General features: G+C 41.0%; 1 protein-coding gene and 1 long non-coding RNA gene across 3 annotated transcripts; both read left to right on the forward strand.

The window, feature by feature from the left end:
* The first annotated feature begins 5749 nt into the window (after positions 1–5749).
* Positions 5750–9859, forward strand: LOC117467572 (chemotaxis regulatory protein ChePep-like). Its single transcript, XM_071201656.1, has 2 exons — positions 5750–7630; positions 9824–9859. The coding sequence occupies exons 1-2, from the start codon at positions 5750–5752 to the stop codon at positions 9857–9859; spliced, it is 1917 nt and encodes a 638-aa protein (XP_071057757.1).
* Positions 9860–10725: 866 nt separating this feature from the next.
* LOC139436056 (uncharacterized) lies at positions 10726–14035 on the forward strand. Of its 2 annotated transcripts, none has more exons than XR_011645264.1 (3): positions 10726–11683; positions 13412–13503; positions 13885–14035. It is a non-coding gene; the product is annotated as an uncharacterized lncRNA (long non-coding RNA). The 2 variants fall into 2 exon arrangements; XR_011645265.1 differs by lacking the exon at positions 10726–11683 and adding an exon at positions 12857–13058.
* The last annotated feature ends 7238 nt before the right edge of the window (positions 14036–21273 follow it).

Below are 21273 nucleotides of genomic sequence, written 5' to 3' on the forward strand. Positions count from 1 at the left end.
GTGCCAGATCACGCTCTGCGCTCCGACAGGGAGCTCTGCTCTGAACACCTGAACGGCCCGTTCACAGACTTCTGGCGTCTTTTTTGTCAACAAGCCGAGCGCAGCGGCAGTTGCACTCCCACTTGCAGCCATGCTTCTCGTTTTCTCACATGCTCTGGCAGCTAGCGCGTGGCCGCGTGCACGAGAGGGGAGGGACTTAGAACGTGCTTGAGAGGCTGGAGGCGGGACTGCAGGCACGGCTGCAGGGAGTGGAAGCAGAGCGCTGAAACACACGGCTCTTATTAAACGGCGTTTTTTCACGAGTACTTTTCCCCGTCATTCTTAAAGTACCGATACTAATGAAACGGAGGAATCGTACCGTTTTTAACGGCAGGGTATCGCGGTACCTTTCAAGTATCGGTACACCGTGCAACACTAGTCCTCAAAGACTTCTTCAAACACCAGCCTCATCAGCTCACCCACGTACACTGAAAAATATAACTCATATAATAATTAATTATTTGTATACACTTATTAATTTCTCTTTTATTCTTTCATTGTACATATAATTCAGTGTGGCTATCTCTCTAGGTCGTCCTCGGTCCAGCCCTCCATCTGTCCGAGGCAGCTTTCAAACACAATGTACTTTGCGTCGCTGTGCGTGGATCGTGTCTGAAGTCTAATTGTAACAAAACAAAATTAACAATACATGTTAGATGTCAACTCTGAAACACATTTAATATGTAATGTGTACCAAATATACCAAACTTACGATACGTCAGATTGTTCTCAGTATCATCAGGGTGGTAACTCGAATCCAGAGTCTCTTCAAATTCTGTCGACGTCTTGCTTGTTCCTCTCCAACTCCAGTCGAGGACTCTTGCGAGGGTCCCAACCCTGGGGCCCTTTAGTGGTGTGGAGGACAAGGGGATTTCTGTGTAGGTGGAAGTTTTAGTGCAACACTTTTGAAGACACCGTGGCCTGGATGCCTGTTCATAAAAGGGAAACGTGCATAAATACATTATAATACACTAATACAGGGGTGTCAAACTCAATTTCATCGCGGGCCACATCAGCATTATGGTTGCACTCAAAGGGCCGGTTGTAACTTTAAGACTATATAAAAATACATATATAAATAGATCATATATATAAAATAATGTATTATATTACATCATTGCCTCTGCATTGGATTATCATCGGATAGGGTAATAACTTCATAATTAACTACGTCTGAAAGCAGAAGTCTAGGGCAAATAATTGCAAGTCTCTTCAGTGCGTATGTCCCAAAATGATTTTAAAAAGAAAAGCCAATTCTGGAGAAAAAAGAAATAGAAGTGACATTTTGAAATAAAATCTAATTCTGAGAAAAAGGAATTCTATGAAAAAATGCATATTTTGAAGAAAAAAAGACAAATTCTGAGAACAAACGTCATATTTGAGATGCATTGTGGGACATGTAGTTTATGGGCCAACATGCTTCTGTAGCATGTAACCGTATAATAAACATATATATTCTTTGCAAGCTCTTGTGGGGGCCACATAAATGAAGTCGCGGGCCGAATGTGGCCCCGGGCCTTGAGTTTGACACCCCTGCACTAATACATTGTAAAAGGCCAACAACTTCTGTACATCCGACAGATTAATTCATGAACAATTTAGAAAAAACTACAAACAGCACTGTATTTCCTGAAGTACACATAACAGTATTTCTGTGATATACAATAATATCAATTAAAGTTGTATTTATAGAGCACATTTAAAAATGATTTGTGGTCAAGCCAAAGTGCTGTACATGTAATAAAAGCACAAGTAAGGTAATGTATCACAAATAAAATAAAACAGTCAGTGTTATAGTCTACCTTTGACTTCTCACGTGTGCCGACTTCAGTGTTCCCGAGGACAACTGTGTAGCAACTGACACTTTCAATTCCACTGTCTGTGTCCCCACAGACCGTGTCTCAGCCCTCTGTAGGGTTCCCACAGAAACAGTCTGTGTACGGTCTGTTTAGCATCCGACTGTACTGGAGCGGTGGGGGGTACCGGGGTCCCGTTGTGATGTACTCTAAGAAAGATACAAATAATATTCATACAATTAATTTTGTATTCGATTAAATCAGTCAATGTCCTAAAAGCAACACTTTCTGTGCAAATCACAAAATATTAGAGAAACGTTGTTGTTTCCGGTTCGTTAGCTTGCCAGCTAGATGAATATGCTAACCTACGTTTGCTAGTTGTTCAGTGTAATATGCCAACCTACCATGAACAAAAGGTAGTGGTTCATATTAGGCTAGCAATAACGTGTTTACAATTGAAATCTTATACAGTAGTCTTCTACGTTTCGGTCATTCTTGTGAGCTGCCATGAAAACAATGTTATCGCCTAGCATGTCTAGCTCCCGGTAGCGCGGGGGTTCATCTCGACATGATATGAACGCTCCATTAGGAACGACCACTAAAATGTACCGTAGGGTAAATAACCCGGAGTATACTGTCTAGGCTAGCAATAACGTGTTTACAATTGCAAACGCTAGCAACTTAGTTAGCCCAGTTAGCACTGTGTCAATGCCTTAGCCGCGCGAAACAAGCTTACACATTTAAACAGTCGTGGTAGATACCTTGTTTGATAAATACACAAATAACAATGCAAACTTACAGGTTGTGTACTCGAATCTTCCCTTACTCCAAACGGTCCAAACAAACTAGGAATAGCATCGTCCTTCAGTTTCAATAGCTTTGCATATCCGGACTTAACCTGGGAAATGTTTTGGAAGCTTTCGTCTGTGACACAGTGGCGATCGTCGAACCTCTGAAGGAACAGTGTTAAACATAACGTCGTCGTGGTTCTTCCGTCGGTAGCAGAAACAGCTCAGACTTCCCCTCACAATTCAGGAAACAGGTCCTTGGCTTTGGCATGGCTGGATCGATTGTGAGCTGAACCAAAGCTTCCAACATGTTAGGCTGGAAAAGGGTGCGGCTGGGTGTGGCCATAGCTCTTCCGGATTGGTCCATTTTGTTCCGGGTACGACATGACGTCCTGATGTACCCGGAAGAATCAAATGGATGATGACGTTTCACCAACGAGGCGTTTTGGGGAGTTCTTCTCTGTGTTACGGCCCGTCCACACGACAGCGTCGACAGCTCCAATCTGCCCATTCACTTTCAATGGGGTGACGTCACGTTGCCTCGCTTTTTCGCCGAACTGAATTGTGGGTAGCAGAGCGGTCCGTCTCCGGCGTCAGAAGTTGAACAATGTTCAACTTCTGACCCCGGAGTAGCCAGCGCCAGCCAATCAAATCCCGTTTCTGAAAATCTGACAGCTGAAGCCGTAGCCAATCAAACCGCGTCTAAGCTGGGAGAGATATCCCGCCGTTCATTTCTATATTTCAAAAGAAGTTGGAGGAGAAACTAACTATCGCCGTAGCAACCACCCGGTTGTGTATGACCAGACCCTCTTCACCTCCCGGGATACAAACCGGAGGAACCAGCATGGAGGGAGGAGGAGAGGCAGTGGGGGAAACTGGTAGGTTTTCTCCTGTTTGGGGAGTTTATATATATATATATATATATTGTTTTTTGCTTTGTATGTCGGGGGCGGGACATTCATGTGATTGGTTGTTGGTCGTGTTGCTTGAATAAAATCCCCAAACTCCAGACACGCCCAGCTCCAAGCTTTCTTTGAAGCTGTAGTGTGGACGCTCCGTAACACCATGGCGACCGGCGGCACACCTGCGGCTGTACCGCTTGTAATTAGGTTCAACTACAAACACTTCGAACAAAACGCCGGCGGCACCAACAAAAGGAGCGCACACTGCAAAGTCTGCAATATCAAAATCAAGGATGCTGGCGCAACAACGTCGAATTTCATCAGGCACTTGAAAACTCACCCGGAGAGGTCAGTCACATTAACGCATTGGACGGTTAGCAAACATGTTTAGCTCAGCATCAGCTGTGATGCTAACTTAGCTTGCTGCTAGCTTTGTCTTTGTGATGCTAACTTAGCTTGCTGCTAGCTTTGTCTTTGTGATGCTAACTTAGCTTGCTGCTAGCTTTGTCTTTGTGATGCTAACTTAGCTTGCTGCTAGCTTTGTCTTTGTGATGCTAACTTAGCTTGCTGCTAGCTTTGTCTTTGTGATGCTAACTTAGCTTGCTGCTAGCTTTGTCTTTGTGATGCTAACTTAGCTTGCTGCTAGCTTTGTCTTTGTGATGCTAACTTAGCTTGCTGCTAGCTTTGTCTTTGTGATGCTAACTTAGCTTGCTGCTAGCTTTGTAACTGAGTATTTGAAAAGATGAGTGAATTGCTTGTCGCACTTGTTTGAGTTGAGTGGCGTTGACATCCAACTCTTGACATGACATAACAAAGGTCGGTAACGTTAATCATTACGTTCCGCTGCCACCGTCTACTGGCTAACGTTAAACGTAGAAAAATACATAGTTACATACATAAATACATCTGTCGGTTTATAGGTTTATTGTTGACCACGTAGCGTTAATGTTACAGGTTTATCAGGTTACCATGACACTGGCTTTGAGTGAGAGGATAGAGGAATATGTTTATTTATAGTAGACTTAAAGGATGTCATTAGAGACCCAGTGTAATTAAACAATACGGTTTTCATATAACAAACAACTAATCAGTGCTGATACTGTATGCTAATAGATATAGGAGCGATAATAACACAGTAAATGCTTTGAATTTCTTAGATAGAGCTGCAGTATTCTTAACAGACGGATAGCAGCAGACGATAGAAGGCTTATTACAACCAGAAGAGACATGAGACTTTTATCTTTTAGAGACTTGAGACTTGACTTGGACTCGTGACCAAAGACTTGTGAACATCTCTGGTATGTAGTGTCTCTACTTTAAAGAGTCCTCTCCTGCTGATGTTCAGGTGTATATCAGTATGTAGTGTCTCTACTTTAAAGAGTCCTCTCCTGCTGATGTTCAGGTGTATATCAGTATGTAGTGTCTCTACTTTAAAGAGTCCTCTCCTGCTGGTGTTCAGGTGTATATCAGTATGTAGTGTCTCTACTTTAAAGAGTCCTCTCCTGCTGATGTTCAGGTGTATATCAGTATGTAGTGTCTCTACTTTAAAGAGTCCTCTCCTGCTGATGTTCAGGTGTATATCAGTATGTAGTGTCTCTACTTTAAAGAGTCCTCTCCTGCTGATGTCCAGGTGTATATCAGTATGTAGTGTCTCTACTTTAAAGAGTCCTCTCCTGCTGATGTTCCGGTGTATATCAGTATGTAGTGTCTCTACTTTAAACTGAGGGTGCAATGCATGCCTAAGCACCCCCGTAGAACCGGGCCTGGCTCAGTACTTTAACTTCCTGTGTGTTTGGGATCAATAAAGTATTTATTCATTGATGTTTACATTTCTTAATATGATTTGAACAGAACTGCGTTGCCAGGCAACAGCACGGTCAGCTGCTGTCAATCACTCCTTATCTGGAATGGAACCTTCAGACGGATGACCTCACAGCTGGCCTTGGTCTCTGAGATGGAACCGGATGACCTCATCGTGACCTCACAGCTGGCCTTGGTCTCTGAGATGGAACCGGATGACCTCATCGTGACCTCACAGCTGGCTTTGGTCTCTGAGGCTGCGAGTGCCTGCAGGTACCTCTGAGAGACAGGTCGTCACAGCTCGAGCAGCAGAAACACAGAAACAGGTTTGTGGTCAGCGAACATTAGGATACTTGCACGTACAGTTTGGGCAGGTCATCTTCACGGGTGAACAACACTCAGTCAATTCAAACCTTAGGAGAAGATGCAGGAGCAGGCCTCTCAGACGGAAAAGGAAGTCCTGAAGGAGGAGAAGAGAGTCTTAACCAATGAGGAGATGAACAGGAAACATTTAACGCTCCTCAAGTGGTGCCTTAAGACCAAAAGAGAGATGGACGCTTTGCTCGAGGAGAACCAGGATCTCACAGAACCTGAAGAACCTCGTGAGGAAGTAAAGGAGGGAGAGATGGACGCTTTGCTCGAGGAGAACCAGGATCTCACAGAACCTGAAGAACCTCGTGAGGAAGTAAAGGAGGGAGAGATGGACGCTTTGCTCGAGGAGAACCAGGATCTCACAGAACCTGAAGAACCTTGTGAGGAAGTAAAGGAGGGAGAGATGGACGCTTTGCTCGAGGAGAACCAGGATCTCACAGAACCTGAAGAACCTCGTGAGGAAGTAAAGGAGGGAGAGATGGACGCTTTGCTCGAGGAGAACCAGGATCTCACAGAACCTGAAGAACCTCGTGAGGAAGTAAAGGAGGGAGAGATGGACGCTTTGCTCGAGGAGAACCAGGATCTCACAGAACCTGAAGAACCTCGTGAGGAAGTAAAGGAGGGAGAGATGGACGCTTTGCTCGAGGAGAACCAGGATCTCACAGAACCTGAAGAACCTCGTGAGGAAGTAAAGGAGGGAGAGATGGACGCTTTGCTCGAGGAGAACCAGGATCTCACAGAACCTGAAGAACCTCGTGAGGAAGTAAAGGAGGGAGAGATGGATGCTTTGCTAGAGGAGAACCAGGATCTCACAGAACCTGAAGAACCTCGTGAGGAAGTAAAGGAGGGAGAGATGGACGCTTTGCTCGAGGAGAACCAGGATCTCACAGAACCTGAAGAACCTTGTGAGGAAGTAACGGTTGATATGGAGATTGAGCGGGACGCCTTGAAGGAGCAATTGGAGAACCTGAACCTGACATATGGAAATCTCCTCAAGACGCATATGAAGCACGAAGCAGAGATGGACATCTTGAGAAAGGAGAACCAGGATCTGAGAGAACTGGAGGGACCGTTTTCTGACTACAAGGATGTGGAGATCGTCAGTTTGTTGAGGATCAACAGAAAGCTCCATGATGAGAGAGAGGAGAATGATCTGGAGATCGCCCGCCTGCAAGAGGAGAACCGGACGCTGAAGCTACGATTTGGGGTGGAGGAGGAAGAGGAGGGGGAGGATGAGGAGGAGGGGACTGATGAGGAGGAGGGGGAGGATGAGTTGGAACATAGCTCTGTTCTGGTCTCAACAACGAAAATCAGTCCTCCGCGGTTGAATAGGTTCAAAGCCTTCTTCAACCGCCGCCCGAACATCCGCGTGCACACAGTCTACTTCCCTAAAGGGGGACCGGTGAGGAAGGAGGAGGCTGTGGAAGAAGAGGAGGTGGCTGTGGAGGAAGAGGAGGTGGCTGTGGAAGAAGAGGAGGCGGCTGTGGAGGTGGCTGTGGAGGAAGAGGAGGCGGCTGTGGAGGTGGAGTTGGAACATAGCTCTGTTCTGGTCTCAACAACGAAAATCAGTCCTCCGCGGTTGAATAGGTTCAAAGCCTTCTTCAACCGCCGCCCGAACATCCGCGTGCACACAGTCTACTTCCCTAAAGGGGGACCGGTGAGGAAGGAGGAGGCTGTGGAAGAAGAGGAGGTGGCTGTGGAAGAAGAGGAGGTGGCTGTGGAGGAAGAGGAGGTGGCTGTGGAGGTGGCTGTGGAGGAAGAGGAGGCGGCTGTGGAGGAAGAGGAGGCGGCTGTGGAGGAAGAGGAGGCGGCTGTGGAGGAAGAGGAGGCGGCTGTGGAGGTGGCTGTGGAGGAAGAGGAGGAGGCGGCTGTGGAGGAGGTGGCTGTGGAGGAAGAGGAGGCGGCTGTGGAGGAAGAGGAGGTGGCTGTGGAGGCATTATATCAGTCATTAGATCAGTTATTAGTTCAGTTATTAGATCAGTTATCAGATCCGTTATCAGATCAGTTATTAGATCAGTTATTAGATCAGTTATTAGATCCGTTATTAGATCCGTTATTATATCAGTTATTAGATCTGTTATTAGATCCGTTATTAGATCAGTTATTAGATCCGTTATCAGATCCGTTATCAGATCCGTTATTAGATCCGTTATTAGATCAGTTATTAGATCAGTTATTTGATCCGTTATTAGATCAGTTATCAGATCTGTTATTAGATCCGTTATTAGATCATTTATTAGATCAGATCAGTTTTTATATCAGTTATTAGATCAGTTAATAGACCAGTTATTAGAACAGTTATTAGATCAGTTATTAGAACAGTTATTATACCAGTTATTAGATCAGTTATTAGAACAGTTGTTAGATCAGATATTAGATCAGTTATTAGATCAGTTATTAGAACAGTTGTTAGATCAGATATTAGATCAGTTATTATATCAGTTATTAGAACAGTTATTAGATCAGTTATCAGATCAGTTATTAGAACAGTTGTTAGATCAGATATTAGATCAGTTATTATATCAGTTATTATATCAGTTATTAGAACAGTTATTATATCAGTTATTAGATCAGTTATTAGAACAGTTATTATACCAGTTATTAGATCAGTTATTAGAACAGTTGTTAGATCAGATATTAGATCAGTTATTATATCAGTTATTAGAACAGTTATTATATCAGTTATTAGATCAGTTATTAGAACAGTTATTATACCAGTTATTAGATCAGTTATTAGAACAGTTGTTAGATCAGATATTAGATCAGTTATTAGATCAGTTATTAGAACAGTTGTTAGATCAGATATTAGATCAGTTATTATATCAGTTATTAGAACAGTTATTAGATCAGTTATCAGATCAGTTATTAGAACAGTTGTTAGATCAGATATTAGATCAGTTATTATATCAGTTATTATATCAGTTATTAGAACAGTTATTATATCAGTTATTAGATCAGTTATTAGAACAGTTATTATACCAGTTATTAGATCAGTTATTAGAACAGTTGTTAGATCAGATATTAGATCAGTTATTATATCAGTTATTAGAACAGTTATTATATCAGTTATTAGATCAGTTATTAGAACAGTTAATAGACCAGTTATTAGAACAGTTATTAGATCAGTTATTAGAACAGTTATTATACCAGTTATTAGATCAGTTATTAGAACAGTTGTTAGATCAGATATTAGATCAGTTATTAGATCAGTTATTAGAACAGTTGTTAGATCAGATATTAGATCAGTTATTATATCAGTTATTAGAACAGTTATTAGATCAGTTATCAGATCAGTTATTAGAACAGTTGTTAGATCAGATATTAGATCAGTTATTATATCAGTTATTATATCAGTTATTAGAACAGTTATTATATCAGTTATTAGATCAGTTATTAGAACAGTTATTATACCAGTTATTAGATCAGTTATTAGAACAGTTGTTAGATCAGATATTAGATCAGTTATTATATCAGTTATTAGAACAGTTATTATATCAGTTATTAGATCAGTTATTAGAACAGTTATTATACCAGTTATTAGATCAGTTATTAGAACAGTTGTTAGATCAGATATTAGATCAGTTATTATATCAGTTATTAGATCAGTTATTAGAACAGTTATTACATCAGTTATTAGATTAGATCAGTTATTAGATCAGTTATTAGATCAGTTATTAGAACAGTTATTAGATCAGTTATTAGATCAGATCAGATATTAGATCAGTTATTAGAACAGTTATTAGAACAGTTATTATATCAGTTATTAGATCAGTTATTAGATCAGATCAGATATTAGATCAGTTATTATATCAGTTATTAGAACAGTTATTATATCAGTTATTAGATCAGTTATTAGAACAGTTATTATATCAGTTATCAGATCAGTTATTAGAGAAGAGAAGAAGTCCACTTCAGTGAAATGTCTTGTCACCGTATCGGGTTGCCCTGTGTCTCAGGGTTCCCCCGCATTGCGACAGGGTTTGGGATCATTAAGCGTTCCCAGATTCTGTCCTCTTGAAAAAAAGGCCCCCTTCTTTCTGCTCCGTGGGTTCTGATGATCTGCCGCCATGTCCAAAAGTCAAAGTCAGCTTTATTGTCAAAATGTCTGCATGTGTTCTACATACAGATACGGTTTCCCGCCGTCCCACAGTGTGACACATAGAAGATACAAAAAGGGCCTAGATAAACGGGGTATACAACTGAGTAATAGTATTAATAAGTGCTGGTTAATAATATATATTTTTAAAACACAATCCACAGAGCATGAATTGACATTAATCGAGACACATATTACATTCAAAGATTTAAGATTCAGAGGTGTTATCATCATACGCTCAGCAGCTGCAGTGTAGAAATGGCAATGAAATTCTCCTGACGTGGGATCCTCCATCGATGCAACATGTATAATAAAATATAACAATAAAATAAATAACTGAACTTCTCAATCAATCAATCAATCAATGTTTATTTATATCGCCCAATATCACTTGTCTCAGTGGTCTTCACAGTGTGTACAGAATATCAGTATGACAATACGACACCCTCTGTCCTTAGACCCTCTGTCCTCAGACCCTCTGTCCTTAGACCCTATGTCCTTAGACCCTCTGTCCTTAGACCCTCTGTCCTTAGACCCTCACATCGTACAAGGAAAAACTTCCGAAGAAAACCCACAGTTTAAAGGGGAACATGGGAGAAACCTCAGGGAGAGCAGCAGAGGAGGGATCCCTCTCCCAGGACGGACAGACGTGCAATAGATCCCGTGTGTACATCGAAGAGATAATACATTTGCAACATAGGTAGTCCAGATGTTTGGAAATGCATGTGTGTATAATCGGAAGATGAATCCACGAGGATATCCATCCAGGACCGATTATCCAGGACCACAGCCACGACTCGCGATCCAGGACACAGGACCGCAGGATCCTCCATGACTCCGGATCCCGGCGTATATAGACACCAAAAAGAAAGACATTTGGGGAAGCTGGGTTAATGGGAACATGAGAGGACACAGGTACAGACAGAGAGAAGGAAGAAGTAAGATGTCCCCCGACAAACTAAGCCTATATCAGCAAAACTAGGGGCTGAATCTAATCAGCCCTAACTATAAGCTTTAGCAAAAAGGAAGGTCTTAAGCGCACTCTTAAAAACGGATAGGGTGTCTGCCGCCCGAACACAAACTGGAAGCTGATTCCACAAATGTGGAGCTTGATAAGAAAAGGCTCTGGCTCCCATTGTACTTTCAGAGAGTCTAGGAACAACCAACAACCCTGCATTCTTGGAACGCAATGCCCTAGTAGGACAGCAGGGTATAATGAGTTATTTAAGGTAAGATGGCGCCTGCCCATTAAGGGCTTTGTAGGCGAGACTTTCAGAGACTTCTAAAAGGAAAGAGAAACTGCCCCAGAACAGAGAAAAGGCCAACAATAACAGCCAAGATAGCTGAACTCATCGCGTTGGATGACCAGCCGTTATCTGTTACCTTTTTTTTCTCTTAATGCATTGCATAAAGATCGGATCGGGAAAAATCGTTATCGGCAGATTGTCAAAATCAAATGATCGGAATCGGATCGGGAGCAAAAAAAGGTGATCGGGACATCGCTAGTTGAAACTTGATGTCCCACGACAGTTTAATTTAGTTGTAAATGTTAAATGTGGTGGAAATGTTCTCTCTCTGTCTCTGCCATTCAAGTGTCAATGAATCTGATCGGAGACAGAGGATCCTTTTAAGGCTGAGTTTCTGGTTTTACAAGAACACAAAGATGTGAAACTGGCACCATGTCATAATAATGATTCATGTTAATGTGGCTTTCTGCAGAGAGGTGATACATTTAATAAAAGCAGCAGCAGCTGGATGTCTTCGTCCTGGCGGTTTCTCACTCTGAGCTTCTCGTGCTGCAGGAACACAGAAGATATGTTAAACTGGAGGGAATGTGTCGATGGCCACTGCATAAACCTGTACTGCAATATCCCTCCGTAACACACACAGGTAGCCAAACATGTGTTACCTTCTGAACTGCTATCTTTCTTTCCTAGTTGGTCATGGTTCTTAAAGTAAGTACGTTTTTTAAGTGTATTAAATATAATGAAAATACTTATTTATTGTTTATCATTCTATTTCTAGGCAATAGCATAGGTCTCAGATATATAAAAAACATGTCTATAAAGTGTTTTGCTCAAAATAATAATAATACATTTTATTTCTATAGCGCTTTTCTTGAACCCAAAGATGCTTTACATTTGGGCGGGAGGGAAGACAAACAAAACAAAGCCAAAAAGAAACAGAAACAAAACAGAAAAGCAGTCAAGTACCAAAAATACCCCAAAAAATACCAAACAGATCATCCATTCTAGCCACGCCTCATATCCCTCTGTTTCACTTCCTGTTTCTAAAGTGCTGATTTGGGGATAAAGCTTTAAAGAGGAGGGGTCTGAGCTCATGCGGGACCCGGCAGCTACCGTCTAAACTAAACGCTGCCGTGATGAAACTCCATATCATGGATTATCAAGGCTCTGAAACAGTCTGGAGCTCAAAGGCTTTCTCTCTTGCCGGTTACACCATAGATATATATAAACACTAGATGGCTCATGAGAGATTTTCCAGCGTAGCTGACCGGCCGCCATCTTGCTACAGTCAACAGTTACTCTGGCCCAATCCCAAACCCCTCCCTCCACCCTACCCCGCCGTGATGGAGTGAACTGCGTCTGTAGCCACACTCGCAGCTCACCGAGGCTCCTCCTGTCAGATGGAGGGAGTAAACACAGCAGCAAGCTTTGGGACGGCCTCCCCTCTCTCCGGCACAAACAGGAAGTGCCGTAACTGTTTGTAACAACGGTTTCAAATCAGCATCTCTTAGACAAAAAGTTTAAATGAATAACTCAAATAAAACTCCAAACATCTTTCATTGTGTTTCAAAGCTCTTTTAGTTTTAAACTTGATGTTTATAAGCTTCTTAGATTTTTCAACGGTCTGTAAATATACACAACTTTATAATAAAATGCACACATTTACCTTTTTCTAGACTAAACACAGGTTTGATCCTAAGTTAAAAACATATGAGGTCATCATGAGGTCGCTAACATCGCAGTTTATCAGCGGATGTTTGCTGGAACTACTTGTGAACAGCGTGTTTCCTGACGGACACACACAGCGTGACTCCGGTCAGGTAGAGACCGGTCTCAAGTCAGCACCGCTGCAGACTCGCTGTTTGAGGGCTTGATAGCCCACTCCCCCTCCACACTCGCTGCTTTGGAACAGCCCTCAATATGGCGGACCCTCCGCGTGAACGCGCAAACGGAGGGGTAGGGTGTAGGGGGCGGTTTGGGAATGGGCCTCCGATTCGCGTTATGGTAGCTGTTGTAAGGTGAGTGATCTGCACAAAAATACTCTTAACTCACTGAAATCTTGACTGATTTACAAACGGTTTGGTTTATTATAAACATTATTAGCATGGCTATGATACAGGCTGCTTGGACATGTTGAAATTGCAGCTTTTCTTTGTGTATGTGGTTGTATTTATTAGCTGGCTAATAACAAGAGGCTGTGAGTGAGACCTAGTATTACAAAGTTGACCCAGCATCTTTACACCAGTGAGAGAGGCAGAACTGCTCTTTCTTTCAACACAACTTAAGTTACACATGATTTCTTCCAAGTGGTTTGGCTTGTTAAAAACATCTTGCATTATGATACAGGAATTTGCTGGCTTTGTGTTTACAGAAGTACCTGACTATGCCGGACTTTTGTGCAGCCTACGGATGCTCCAATCACCGCAGTCTGGAAACAAGAACCCGTGGGATCACCTTTCACGTGTAAGATATGACAATATTATGACTACAATTAGGATAATCGTTAATTACTTAGTGGATGTATGTACATTACAAGTCCTGCTACACAGGATCAGTGGGGCTATGTGAGATAATAGTATTGCAAGATTATTGTTGACCCAGCCTCTTTAGAATATGTTGTTACCATTTCTTTACACAATTATTTAATGTTTCTATTGGACACCTTTTTTATTACTCTTAGTGTGGTTGTCTTATTCTTAAAGTAGGCTATACATACATGCATACATACCAAAAATATGATAATTTCGGTGTGTATTTTTGTCCTACCCTTAATGTTAAAGGAAAGAAGGGAGGAACATGTTGACAATAATTTATATATCTGGCTACCTTTCTCACGTTTTTAAGGTTTCCCAAAACCAAAGAGAGGAGGAGGCAGTGGGAACTCGCCCAAAGAAGGGACGGTGAGCACTTCAGGAGTGAGGAATTTGACCGGACAGGAGACGCAGCACTATGTTCCCCACATATGTTTATGTTTGCTCAGTCTAATAAACCCATAACATGGTTGTGAAAGAATACCAAAGCTAAGGCTGGACGATGATTGATTGTTGTTCCCTATATTGCATAGGGGCAATATAGGGAACAATTTAAACAGTGGATTTTGTGATATATCAGCCGGGGTGAGACAAGACAAACCACAAATGGACTACAGAAGGACACAAAAGGACACATGGTACAGTTTATATTATTCTTGGTCTTTTTTCAATAACATATTTCAAAGGTTCTGGATTTGTTTACAAATCTAGAAACTAAATACAAAACTAGGATGATATGAAGATCTCATGTCAAAAATAATTGTGATAAATTAGACAGAACTGGCCTGTCTGTGAGCACATTTTATGTTGGTTTGGTTCTTCTGATAAAGGTGTGAATATCTAAATAATATACCAACATATGCTATTGTCATTAGTTGTGTCCCTGTTCTTAAAGCTAAGGCATTGCTAAATTAACAACTCTTGGCGTACAGAGTGGTAACATGAGACCGATTTTTATATATAAAATATAAATGTATTTTAATTTTATAATTTATTTTAAATATTAACAATATAATAAAATAAATGGAAATATATACACCGGCAACTATTTAATATAAATACCTTGTGTGTGTGTGTGTATAGCTATTGCTTTATCTGATTAATGTTATTTTCATATGAAAGTCCATGATTATAAGTATGCAGTATCATAACTACATCTTTGATGTTTATAAAAAACCAAACCGTTTGAAAATTGAGCAAGCTATGGTTATTTAAATAGTAAACCATAATGTTATGAATGAGAGCACTGCCTGTAGCAAGATGGCGGCCAAGTGGCAACGTCGGTCTCCATTGGCCAGCAGCGCGGGTGAGTCATCTAGTGTTTATATATATCTATGGGTTACACCACGAGGTGAGTTCCTTTCTACTTCCTGCTTCTTCACACACATGCTCTCCAGCACAGGTTAGCTCTGAGTGTTAGCATGCTAATGTAAACACCGACCATATTACGTCCAAAGCAGTCGGGCATTGTTTCTGATAGCAGCTTTCTGATTGGCCCGTGGGTCCACATTTCAGATGTTACGTCATATCGGACGCAAATCTGGATCAGCTCCGTTGTTCCCCGTTTTTAGAGATTTGGGTACGGAGGAAAAGAGAGAGGGTTTTATTTCCTGACGCTGCGTGAGTTCCCCGACACACCGGGGACACATGTTGATGTATAAAAGACTTTCAAAGGTGACTTTTGCATGATAGGTCCCCTTTAAATGGTTATACACTGAATTAATACTTTTAATTTTTTTTAAAGGTTTTCTTAAAATATTTGTATTAAAATAACAAACTTAATTTCATTATGTATGTGTTATTATAGCTTTCACTAAAGCCTTGTATAAAATAATTTGATAACATTTTAAACAAAATATGAATAATGTACAGTAATGAACTAAAGTATTATCTGAAGATTAAATGTGTATATATACATGTATATTTGTAAATAGTAAGCAATGTATCTGCTGGCTTTATAATAGCTTGAAGAATTCGAAACGCACAAATAACATATAAGAGAAGTTTCTTTTATTTAAAGAACGTAATATTTAATTGAAAACAACGCTTTCCATTGAAGGCTTCGTCTTTGAAAGGATTCAGATGGATGTTTCTTCCCAGCCTCCTCTCCCTGCCTCTCACCCGGATGAAAAGCTGGAGACGCGTTCCCTCGCTGAGCAATAACCCTCACAGCTGTGTAACATGATCCCTCCGTGTGATGCCTGCTCCGAATCAAATCCAGACCTGTTGCCCGCGACTGAAGAGGACAACAGGAATAATTGGCCCGGACAGAAACACTGTGTGTGTGTGAGATGTGCTGAATCACAGAGGAGATAAAACAACGAGACGACTCCCAACATCTCGTCTGATTCACACTTTACGTGAAGCTGCCGCATCGTAACATGAATACAAACACGGAGGAAAGACATCAGCAGAAACACGTGGGTTTGCTGTCCTGGCTCCAAGATGGTGGAATGAGCTCCCATTGACATCAGGACGGCAGAAAGCTCACACACCTTCCGGAGTGAACACTCGTCTCTCTCGACTCCACCTCGAGGATAGAACTACTAACAGAGCACTTATATACTAATAAAGGACTGGCTCCTCTAAAGCCAGCTGAGTAGCACTTGAAATGTTTGGCTCTATGAAACCTGATGTACTTTATGATTCTGTTTTCTTCAAGTAAGTAAGTAAGTAAAACTTTATTTATATAGCACCCTTCTCAACACGGATGTACAAAGTGCTTTACAGTACAGCACACAGGACACAATTCACAGTACAACTTTAACATGTAGAATAAAAGGCATAAAACGGCAGCAGGTAAGACGTAGGATAAAACATACGACAAAACACCAATAATAAAAGAAGACAGCCACTAACTCACCTCCTCCTCCGACGACCCAAAGGCCTGTCGGAAGAGCTGGGTCTTTAACCGCCCCTTAAACATCTCTATTGAGGCCGAGGTTTTTATTATTTGGGGGAGTTTGTTCCAAAGCCTTGGGGCCGCCGCCTCAAAGGCACGGTCCCCCTTAGTCTTTAGCCTGGTTCGGGGCACCCTTAGGAGGCCTTGCTCAGAGGACCTCAGGGCCCGGGTTGTGATGTGAGAGAGGATCAGGTCATTGATGTAGGCTGGGGCTTGGCCTTCAAGGTTGTGTCTTCCTGGTCGAATGCACTTATTGTGAGTCGCTTTGGATAAAAGCGTCAGCTACATGTAATGTAATGTAACGTACAACACACTCAGTGAAAGGTATCAGTGTGTCGAGTGGTGGAGTGCAATATAGCATACATGCCAACCTTTCCAAATCCAAAAGAGGTAGGTTTGCGCGCGGCAAATCAGAAGAAATGGAACCCAGTAATTACAGGTATAAACCATGTATTTAACAAATATTGCATCAAAAGTGGTATCAGTGACATCAACGACATGTCTGGTCTGTAAAATGCCCGAAAAGTAAAAGAATGGGAGATAAATATCCCAAAGTCTCCACGTTCTATTATATTTGTAATGTGTCTCTTTCAGTTGAGACAGATGAAGGATGTGTCAGGACTAGGGATGCCAGCGATTATTCGAATATTCGCTACAGTCTCCATAATCGAATATTATTTTTAAAAATCGATTTTATTTATATATATATATTTATTTTTTATGTGGTTTTTTTTTCTTTTTCTGGCTTAGTTTCAACCAAAATATATATATGCTAATAATAGTAATAGTATTAATAATTGTAAATGGTCATTGGTCACACCACCAGTTTGTTTTACTGTAAACTTGGAGGAAGCCTGCATGCAGATAATCGATTATTATTCGCCACGGCTGCCGAATAATCGATTTTGATCATGGTCAGTTTCTGGCAACCCTAGTCAGGACGTAGAACTCCTGTGTGAACTTTGGATAAAGCCAGGTTCATATGCTTGTTTCATGTTGTTGACATATTAGAGTCAAAGGTTTGCACAGAGCGAAATATCTTTGCGCCATAAAACTGAAAATACTGCATTAAAAAAGTAATTTCCTGCATTGTTCTACTGATAAAGTGTGATGTAAATAATGTTCAGGCTTTCAGATTGCTGTAGTTCACTAAACAGAGACATTAACGACATGCTTGGTGTTGAAAATGTCAGAAGAAGTGAAAGATTGGGAGATGAATATCCCCAAATCTCAAAATTGTATTATATTGTGTGTGTGTTTGCGGTCCTCTTTCAGTTGAGACACTGTAGGGGAAGGATGCTTCAGGAAAAGACCAAACACTGGATGTCTTTCAGTCGCCAACATGTGTTTTCGAGACACTGATACTAACGGGGAAACCCTGCAGTAGGCGGTAGAAACATGTAAAACGCGGTAGACTACCGCCCAAATCGGTAGGGTTGGCAGGTATGATATATAGGCTATGTAGTGTCGAGAAAAATGTCATAGTATGGTATTTCAAAAATGTAGGAAGAAGTCATAGTATAGTACAGTGGGGGTCAAACTCAATTTCATGGCGGGCCACATCAGCATTATGGTTGCACTCAAAGGGCCGGTTGTAGCTATATAAATATACATATATAAATATATATAAAATTATGTATTATATTACATTATTTCCTCTGTATTTGATTATTATCGGAGAGGGTATAATGACTTCATAATTAACTAGTCTGAAAGCCCAGAAGTCTGGGGAAAATAATTGCAACCAATTGCAAGTCCCTTCAGTGCGCATGTTACAAAATGAGATGCATTGTGGGACATGTAGTTTATGGGCAATGTGCTTCTGTAAAGTGGCATGTAACCGTATAATAAACGTATTCTATTCTTTGCAAGCTCTTGAGGGCCGCATAAAATGAAGTCGCGGGCCGTATTTGGCCCGCAGGCCTTGAGTTTGACACCCCTGGTGGTACATTATGTCGACATTGTTGAAGAGTAATAGAAAAATATAGAAAAAAACTACTTATTATAGTAGCCTATGTGGAAAAAAACAATATCAATATAGGTCGGGAAAAAAATCATAGTATAGTATTTCAAAAATGTTGGAAAAAGTAATCATATAGTATCTAGAAAATGTAGAAAAAACCAACTTATTATAGATGAGAGTAACACCTACGACATTTCCGAGCGAAAATTACGGCCCCGCCCACTTTTGGGGTCAATGGCGGTCAATACAAATTCTGAAGTTTTTGCCAATCCGATCAGACATTTTTTTTAAACGTGGATTTGTGGATCTTCAAAGAGCTCGATGATGATGGCCAGTCAGGCAAACAGTCACATTAAATCATTAGAAATCGACAATCGGGCTCGATATATGGGTTAAATTAAAATCAGTAGGCGAGGCTGTAATTTCGCCAGCTGTTACTCTCATGAGCGAGGCGGGAAATAATAGTTTTAACATGCCAAAAAGCTGCTGTCGTTTATTTCTCCTCAAACATTAAAACAAATCCAGAGTTCAGTGTTTCTGGACTTCCTCTAAGAAGAAAGGACGGTAACAGAAGAGCTCTTGCTCAGCGTTGTTTCCCCCAAAAGTGGGCGGGGCCGTAAAGTGACGTAGATGTTACTATGGACACCGATCGCTTACTGCTATATTTAACCATATATCGAGCCCGATCGTCGATTTCAAAAGATTTAATGTAATTCTTTGCCTGTCTGGCCATCGTGACCGGGCTCTTTGAAGATCCACAAATCCACGGTTTTCTTACATTTCTGATCGGATTGGCAAAAACTTCAGAATTTGTATCGACCGCGGTTCAAATGACAGCTTTGTTTTCCCCCAAAAGTGGGCGGAGCCGTACTTTTTGCCCGGAAGTGACGCATGTGTTACTCTCATGTATAGAGAGGCCAAGTCCCTCCCTTTCCTCCATGGGGCCTTATTTCGGAAAAGTATGTATTGAAGTCGATGGCGAGAGAAAGACTATCTTTCGAGTTTGAATTGTGCCACGAATTACACACATGATGTTTGTCAATTTAAAAGATAATTTTGTAAGTCAAAAAAATTTAAATGTATCGTAAAACTGTGAAGTAACACTTGTTTGTGTGTGAAACCGCTCAATGAACTACATCTCCCGTCTCGCACCACACACCCAGACGGCGTCACGTTGAAACATTTCACTTCTTTCTTTCTGAACGAGGCGGAAAGTATTAAAAGAGGTGAAAGTCACTCCGAGTCGCGTTGAGAACTGTACACACAAGGGGAGTTAGTCTGTCCGTGAAAGCCAGCATGCGGGACCGGGACTCTGAGATTTATAGTCTTTCTAGTTGCGTATTTTTCATAGTCTTATATTTCAACAGTTTTACGACAAACTGTGACTTTTTTGACACGGAAATTATTATTTAAGATTGACAAACATCATGTGTGTAATTCATGGCACAATTCAAACGGGATCGAAAGATAATCTTTCTCTCTCCATCGACTTCAATACAAACTTTTTCCGAAATAAGGTCCCATGGGTCCCACCGGAAGGGGAGGGACTTCGCCTCTCGATAGCGTGTTTAAAGAAATGTCATAGTATAATGTAGAAAATGTCGGAAAAAAAATTCATAGTATGTTAAAGTGTGTAGAGTGGTGTAGTGTTATAAAGTAATATAGTGTATCGAGAAAAAGTCGTAGTATGTCAAAGAACATTTTAGTAATATTCATAGTATAGTATGTCGAACATTTTGAAAAAACGACAGTATAGTATCTGTTAGAAATTAAAATCAATGTTTTATGGCATAATTTAGTTTAAACATACAGTCAGTTTAAATGAGCATGTTTATACTGAGAAACCAGAAGTTCTCGCGCACAATGTCTGATGTCATGCTTTTATTCTGAAAATCCTTCATCTCCGGTTAGCATTTAGCATGTGGCTAATATTCCTTTTCCTAGAGGTGAATTCAGAAGTGAAATGACACGGAGTGCTGCACAACGAAACCTACTGATTTCAACACTACAACTATAGACGTCGAGATATTATTATTGCTGAATATTGAATGAAGGTACAGTTTAATAATACGTTTTGTTGACAGACGTGGGTAGCATATGACAACATCCGGAGCTACCGGAAATGATAACTGCGTGAAGTATTTCCAGTATTTTTAAAGTATTGATTACAGCGTTTAAAATGCAATAAATGAAAGGCGTGTTTAGTTATATATTGAATGTACAATGTCTGAATCCTCCGTTATGCGCAACAACGGACATTGAAGACGTGGGGGGCCGGCCCCCAGCAGCGCCAACCGGCACACGGGGAGCCAGAAGAGGATACTTAACAGCTGAATGTGTGTTTCTCGCTCTCTTTCCTTCGCTCGCGAGAGCCCGAGAACACAGCTGTTCATCTTCTGCTTGTAACATTACCACGCCATTTTAATTAAAGTACCCATTTGAACCTTCTCAGAGACTCCATTGGTCTCCTTACTTTCAAAGCTTCTCTCCGGGACGCGAGAATAACGAACATAGCTAATATATCCCAAACATTTAGAAAAAAGTCATAGCCTACTATGTATGTCGCAAATGTCGGAAAAAAGGTCATTGTATAGTATGTTAAAGGAAAGTCGTAGAATGTCAAACATTTTTTGAAATATTCATAGTATAGTAGGCTGTCGAAAATAAAAATTAAAGCGACTAATGTTATGTATGGTATGTTGAACATTTTGGAAAAAAACGACATAGTATAAATAATAATAATAATACATTTATTTTGTGGGGAGCCTTTCAAAACACCCAAGGACACCTTACAGGGTTACAGATTTACAATTTTACCTTACAAATTAAAACAGTGG

Source organism: Pseudochaenichthys georgianus, chromosome 22 (genome assembly GCF_902827115.2).
Source record: "Pseudochaenichthys georgianus chromosome 22, fPseGeo1.2, whole genome shotgun sequence".
Taxonomy (NCBI): domain Eukaryota; kingdom Metazoa; phylum Chordata; class Actinopteri; order Perciformes; family Channichthyidae; genus Pseudochaenichthys; species Pseudochaenichthys georgianus.

Excerpts from the sequence above, each read along its gene's own strand:
- LOC117467572 (XM_071201656.1), top strand. The coding sequence starts at position 5,750 with ATGCAGGAGCAGGCCTCTCAGACGGAAAAGGAAGTCCTGAAGGAGGAG. Across the intron at positions 7,631-9,823 it reads AAGAGGAGGTGGCTGTGGAG|ATACGGTTTCCCGCCGTCCC; the intron begins GCATTATATCAG and ends TTCTACATACAG.